The sequence below is a fragment of the Pelobates fuscus genome, chromosome 5 (genome assembly GCF_036172605.1).
Source record: "Pelobates fuscus isolate aPelFus1 chromosome 5, aPelFus1.pri, whole genome shotgun sequence".
In the NCBI taxonomy this organism is placed as follows: domain Eukaryota; kingdom Metazoa; phylum Chordata; class Amphibia; order Anura; family Pelobatidae; genus Pelobates; species Pelobates fuscus.
Window position 1 is genome coordinate 355,283,818 of NC_086321.1, and position 7,711 is coordinate 355,291,528.

General features: G+C 42.9%; 1 protein-coding gene across 1 annotated transcript in view; it reads right to left on the reverse strand.

The window, feature by feature from the left end:
* Nucleotides 1-1,803: 1,803 nt before the first annotated feature.
* Nucleotides 1,804-7,711, reverse strand: part of LMNB2 (lamin B2) — a 25,768-nt gene continuing 19,860 nt past the window's right edge. Inside the window, exons 10-12 of the mRNA XM_063455974.1 lie at nt 3,228-3,347; nt 2,600-2,701; nt 1,804-2,432 (exon numbers count right to left, since the gene is read on the reverse strand). Coding sequence (XP_063312044.1) covers nt 2,391-2,432; nt 2,600-2,701; nt 3,228-3,347 — 264 coding nt within the window. The 3' untranslated portion in view covers nt 1,804-2,390. The remainder of the gene's footprint in view (nt 2,433-2,599; nt 2,702-3,227; nt 3,348-7,711) is intronic.

Consider the following 7,711-nt stretch of genomic DNA (forward strand, 5'->3'; position numbering starts at 1 on the left):
ACTTTTCGATAACATTAAGAAATAGAAAATTATATTGAAAAGTTAGGTTTTTGAAATAAAACACCAACAATTTCCAAGCGGGCACACCAGATTGGTGCACCAAGTCAAACACGGGCACTCCCATAAAACAGTGGGAGAGGGGTTTAAAACTAAAAGAGCCCAAAACAGTTACAGGCAGAATTGTACATCAGTGTAACTCCACCCATAAGGATTGCAGCAAAAAGGCATGAAAATGCAGGGCCTCACAAGCAGGATTATACCATATGCGATATATGCAAGTTTTAACAATTTTATTAGCTTTGATATAGTATGAGCTTGCTAAAATGGAGTTTGACAAACCTAGTTACATCTTAATGTAACTTATCAGGAATATACTTATTGCATAGGACATGATGTGCTTTATTACAATGTTAATTGTATTAAGGAGTGTCAGTTTTAATGCAGCTGTTAATAAATTGTCAAATAATTCTGAGTCCCATCACAAATCTAGTTACAAAGAACTGTTGAAGACACTAATAATTAAATCCAAGCTTCCAATATCGTGTTAAACAGCATGATCTACACAAACTGTGATAAAGGTTCCTTTCAGCAGGTGAATTAATATTCGATTATTTTTTTTAAATGAGCATCATTGTACAGTTTTGTAAAAGTAAGGTCACATAAAATTATACGTCAGGTTGTCCGTCCTATTCCTTATGCGCTTATAAAATTTTATTTTCACACTTTCCTACAATGAATCTTTCATCTTCTAATGTCAATCTATATGCGTCAGAAAACGCACAGTTCTACACAAAGTAGATCATTCCGTGTATTCCTATGTCAGTTTCAGAAATCAAATTTGGCTTCAAATCACTTCTTAAAACGTAATTTCAAATATTCATCATAGCTACATTTAATATAATCGAGCTCGCTTAAAGGTTTTTTTCAGGATTATAGGTTTCTTTCTATCGTGACCACTGTTCAGCTCCTGTTGCTAGTAAAAATTTAACTTAAAAGATTAATCACCTTATTTCCAGTTAAGAGTCTCCCATTGCTGTGCGTCTGAAGACGTAAGCATGCCCTTTGATGTGTTCCATGATCTAGTCTAATCCAATGATTCTGATAAGACTCTAGAGAAATGCTGCGTAAGACAGCAGGAAGCGCCTCTAGTGGCTGGCTGTTAGACATCCAATTGAGACAGTCTTAACCCTGCAAAGTTAACATTGTAGTCTCTCGGAAACTGCAATTTTTTTCTCTTGCAGGGTTAAAAAAAAAAGACAGGGTCACTGCACCCAGACCACTTTTAAAACGTTCCTGGATTAATACAGTTTAATTTTTAAAAGCCAAATATTTATCAATTTTAACAGATGCAAGAATAAGCCAGTTTATTATGTTAACAAGGGCCACTTCCATAGCTAAAGGCTTTGATAGTAATTTACATTGCTGTACAAACAATGATCAGAGTGTAAAGATCAATGTATTATGTCGATGCCACAGTTCTCTCTTGTTTTCCAAAAATACATATTCTGTTACGCATGTTTAATATAGAGAGGTAATAGCATCTTAAATTTAACTGAACAAAGGTTAATATTTTCTGAAGGAAGTTTCAATCAACTGTGGATTAGAGGTTATAATACAACATCTCTAAAATGCGCCCTGACACAAATCTACTTATGTGGTACAACTGGAACGTTATTTTTCCTGCTATATGATTTTAGATTAGAATTAAGTAAAATCATCTGTGGGTGAGTTTAATTGCTTTGATTTCAGATGCAATCAAATTGCAAAATACATTGGTATAGCCATGAAGTCTGCTTCTTGTAAGAAATAGGAAGAAGTGTCTTCTAAAACTTTTGCTCCAGAATTTCTATAGACTTACAAAACAACTGCGGATTTAGGGTGACCAAAGCAAAATGTTTAAACACTATATTGTAAAAGGCAAATCAAGCTTAGTGTTCCAAATAACCACTTAAATACGTTTACTCAATCTTATACTTTTTTTTTTGCAATTACTAGGTACATGTAAAAAACTTTAGACAAAATATTTAAAATAAGCCCCCCTGCCCGTACACAAAAACAAAAACACTGCCGTAACCCAATATAAAAATCTGTGAAATTTGCAGACACCTACAGACTTTCTAGGCACAAAAACTGAACAAAAGAAAGTCCAGTTGAAACTGCACCAAGATCAAGTATGATATTCTTCATTTTGCCCAATTAGGCTCCATTAAAGCTTAACCCAATAGTGTAAAATTAAAAAATTTTAAAAAAAAACTTTGCAAAAATGATGGCAGTGGTTTGCTTTTCATTTGTGTATGCTTCTGTAAAAAGAAATCACCTGATTCAGCATATAAAAATATATTTCAGTGAATCTGGCAGCAAGTAAAAAAGATCACTGCACAGGTCTGTTTCTACATGACAAAACAGCCTCGGGATGTTGTCCTGGGATCACCCTGCAAAAATAATAATAAAAACAATTAAAAAAATGTATGTATATTTCATAAAAATAATGAACATTAACAAATCTTTGCTCTAATACATCATGCTTTTCTAAAAAGGGAGGAAAATCCTCTTAAACTTAATAAAGAAGGCATCCATGTTTGAAAAGTTAATAATTTACCTGCTGGTGGAAAAGATCTTCCTCGCCAAATTCTGCTTCTTCCTCTTCATCTTCTTCCAAATTACTCAAGACAGACTTTGTGACCGTTCTCACTGCCACTTCCTATATGAAATAAAATATACAAAATCATATTGCTGATTCACACGAGAATATTGCACATATTTGGTGCATTTGAAAGAAATGGTCCTGTTTGAATTTTTATGTAAAAACTCAAATTCTGCAGAAATTCCGACTTAATCAGAACATATACGAGACCATGTAGTCTCTACTTTGTCTCGTGGGACCGGATGTTTGGCAAAATCTGGCAATAGAAGATGCACCACATCCTGCCAGTCACGATGGTCTAATCAAGACATGCATTTTCTTGCGCTAGGCCAGTGTTTTGGGAGATGCAATGCAGGCTCCAGTTTTGTACTTGCCTGCATGCAAAAATCCTACATGTTTCAGTCAAGAGTTTAGGATAAGAGTTTCCCCAGTAGAACTTTGCTGCCCACCACTCCCATACCAGATATTGGATCCAAAACAGTTCCACCCCCTCCCCCCTCTTATTATTCATACTTTGTGTCTCAAAATAATACAGCAACAGAATGTTAAATCGTCTACTTAAACAATAAGAGATCATACAAACCTCTTCTTCAATGTTGACCAAGTAGGTCCTGATATTGTTGCCTGTTCCCCAGGAACTCTGGCTTTTCCAAACCAAGATGGAGGGAGGGCTGTGGGCCACGCCTGCATCAGCACTGTATATCTGCAAGAGTTACAATGACATTAGGTAAAAAGGAAAGAAACATATGCCAAGTGATAAAGCATTAATATTACATTGCTACTACCACATGAAATACTTTATGTAGCTGAAATCTAGTGCATTGGTTCTCAACAGAGTACCTAAAGTGCACAAATAGTCCAAGAATAAGGCATTTTACAATTCTGTTCAAGGACAAGGGAGCACTGTGAGATTATAGGTGAAGGACACACAGGAAATTAAAGATTCTGGGAAAATGGGACCTGACAGATGAAGAGGTGTTAGCCGGCTGTAGTGATTATGACGGGAGGAGTACCTTAGTGCCGTTCTCTTGTAATAGTGAACTTACCGTATATACTCGAGTATAAGCCGAGTTTTTCAGCACATTTTTTGGGCTGAAAAACCCCAACTCGGCTTATACTCGAGTCAGAGTCTGTATTATGGCAATTTGCATTGCCATAATACAGACTGGGGGGGAGAGGGGGGCTGGCAGAGCTGTACTTACCTCTCCTGCAGCTCCTGTCAGCTCTCTCCTCCTCCGCGCCGTCCGGTCAGCACCTCGGTCAGCTCCCAGTGTAAATCTCGCGAGAGCCGCGGCTCTCGCGAGACTTACAGTGTGAGCTGATAGAAGGAGCTGCACGGACGGCGCGGAGGAGGAGAGAGCTGACAGGAGCTGCAGAACAGGTAAGTACAGCTCTGCCAGCCCCCCTCTCCCCCCCACTGAACTGCCACTGGACCACCAGGGAAGGAGAGCCCCCCTCCCTGCCATGTATCAAGCAGGGAGGGGGGACTAAAAATATAAATAAAATAAGAAATAATAATCAAAAAAGAATAATAATAAAATAAAAATTAATAACAACAAAAAAAAGGGGTATAAGGACCACTATGGGAGGGGGGGGTGGGTTAAGGACCACTATGGGAGGGGGGGGTGGGTTAAGGACCACTATGGGAGGGAGGGGGGTATAAGGACCACTATGGGAGGGAGGGGGGTATAAGGACCACTATGGGAGGGAGGGGGGTATAAGGACCACTATGGGAGGGAGGGGGGGGGGTGGGTTAAGGACCACTATGGGAGGGAGGGGGGTATAAGGACCACTATGGGAGGGAGGGGGGTATAAGGACCACTATGGGAGGGAGGGGGGTATAAGGACCACTATGGGAGGGAGGGGGGTATAAGGACCACTATGGGAGGGAGGTGGGTATAAGGACCGCTATGGGAGGGAGGGGGGGGGGGTATAAGGACCACTATGGGAGGGGGGGGTATAAGGACCACTATGGGAGGGAGGGGGGTATAAGGACCACTATGGGAGGGGGGGGTGGGTTAAGGACCACTATGGGAGGGAGGTGGGTATAAGGACCGCTATGGGAGGGAGGGGGGGGGGGTATAAGGACCGCAATGGGAGGGAGGGGGGGTATAAGGACCACTATGGGAGGGGGGGGGGTATAAGGACCACTATGGGAGGGAGGGGGGGATAAGGACCACTATGGGAGGGAGGGGGGGTATAAGGACCACTATGGGAGGGAGGGGGTGGGATAAGGACCACTATGGGAGGGAGGGGGTGGGATAAGGACCACTATGGGAGGGAGGTGGGTATAAGGACCACTATGGGAGGGGGTGGTATAAGGACCACTATGGGAGGGAGGGGGGGTATAAGGACCACTATGGGAGGGGGGGTATAAGGACCACTATGGGAGGGGGGGTATAAGGACCACTATGGGAGGGAGGGGGGTATAAGGACCACTATGGGAGGGAGGGGGGGGATAAGGACCACTATGGGAGGGGGTGGGATTAGGACCACTATGGGAGGGAGGGGGGTATAAGGACCACTATGGGAGGGAGGGGGGGGTATATGGACCACTATGGGAGGGAGGGGGGGGTATATGGACCACTATGGGAGGGAGGGGGGGGTATATGGACCACTATGGGAGGGATGGGGGGGATAAGGAACACTATGGGAGGGAGAAGGGGGATAAGGACCACTAGGGGAGGGGAGGGTAAGGACCACTAGGGGAGTGGTGAGTCAGGACCACTGGGGGGGGGGGGGGGTGGGGAGGTAAGGACCACTGAGGGAGGAGGAGGGGAAGTCAGGACATATGGGGGGGGAGGGGGCGGCAAAATGTTTTTTGCCTACGGCGGCAAATATCCTTGCACCGGCCCTGCACACACTGCATACACACACACACTGCACTCATGCACACACACGCTGCACTCATGCACACACACGCTGCACTCATGCACACACACGCTGCACTCATGCACACACACGCTGCACTCATGCACACACACGCTGCACTCATGCACACACACGCTGCACTCATGCACACACACGCTGCACTCATGCACACACACGCTGCACTCATACACACACACGCTGCACTCATACACACACACACGCTGCACTCATACACACACGCTGCACTCATACACACACGCTGCACTCATACACACACGCTGCACTCATACACACACGCTGCACTCATTATACACACACTGTAAATAAATATTCAATTAATATATTTTTTTAGGATCTAATTTTATTTAGAAATTTACCAGTAGCTGCTGCATTTCCCACCCTAGTCTTATACTCGAGTCAATAAGTTTTCCCAGTTTTTTGGGATAAAATTAGGGGCCTCGGCTTATATTCGGGTCGGCTTATACTCGAGTATATACGGTAATTGGTCCTGAAAGTGGCTAGTTTCCAGATAAGCAGGGTTTATGACACCCTGGATCTGCAGAGTTCCAGACGCTGGATGCAAGTCTTGCCACCAACTCATTGGCTCAGAGTGTCAACTGACCACTCAGTCAATGACTTAGATTCTGTGCATCGAAATGTACATAACTGGCATTAGCCAGCCTGAAACTCTTCCGGATTGGCTAATGACTAGGGATCGACCGATTATCGGTTTTACCGATATAATCGGCCGATATTCTGTATTTTCGGCAATATCTGTATCGGCCAATATAGATACCGATATTGCCGATAATACCTCCCAGGACCGCCAGGCTCATTACAAGCCCGGCGATCCTGGGGGGGCGGGCAGCAAGCCTTTACTCACCTCCCAGCAGCTCCTCCAGCTCCCCAGTGTAAATCTCGCGAGACCCGCGGCCAGCTCTGACGGCCGCGGGTCTCGCGAGATTTACACTAGGGAGCTGCAGGAGCTGCTGGGAGGTGAGTAAACGCTTGCTGCTCCCCCCTCCCCCCCACAGCTAGGCCAATGCCACTGACTGGACCCCCCTCCCTGGCAAGGCAACAAACAGGGAGGGGGGACAACAAAAAATAAATATTAAACATATAAAAAAAATTATTAATTTAATATAAAAAAAAATAAAAAATGCCCCCTCACCCACACACTATTATTATACACATACACTACACAAACACACTGTGTGTATAATTCAGTGTGTGTGTGTGTGTGTGTGTGTGTAATAATGCAGTGTGTGTGTATATAATGCAGTGTGTGTTTGTATAGTGTGTGTATATATAATGCAGTGTGTTTGTATAGTGTGTGTGTATATAATGCGGTGTGTGTATAATAATTTAGTGTGTGTTTATATAATGCGTGTGTGTATATAATGCAGTGTGTGTGTGTGTATATATAATGCAGTCTGTATTGTGTGTGTGTATATAATGCAGTGTGTTTGTATAGACACACACACACACACACACTATACAAACACACACTGCATTATATACACACACTATACAAACACACTACATTATATACACACACTATACAAACACACTACATTATATACACACACACTATACACACTACATTATATACACACACACTATACAAACACACTGCATTATATAAACACTACATTATATACACAGTGTGTTTGTGTAGTGCGTTTATATAATTCAGTGTGTGTTTGTGTAGTGCGTTTATATAATTCAGTGTGTGTTTGTGTAGTGCGTTTATATAATTCAGTGTGTGTTTGTGTAGAGCGTTTATATAATGCACACTACACACACTCTGCATTATATACATACACTACACAAACACACAAACACACACACTACACAAACACACACACACACACTACACAAACACACACACACACACACACTACACACACACACTACACACACACACACACTACACACACACACACACACACACTACACAAACACACACACACAAACACACACACACTACACAAACACACACACTACACACAAACACACACACTACACACAAACACACACACTACACACAAACACACACACTACACACAAACACACACACACTACACACAAACACACACACTACACAAACACACACACTACACAAACACACACACACTACACAAACACACACACACTACACAAACACACACACTACACAAACACACACACTACACA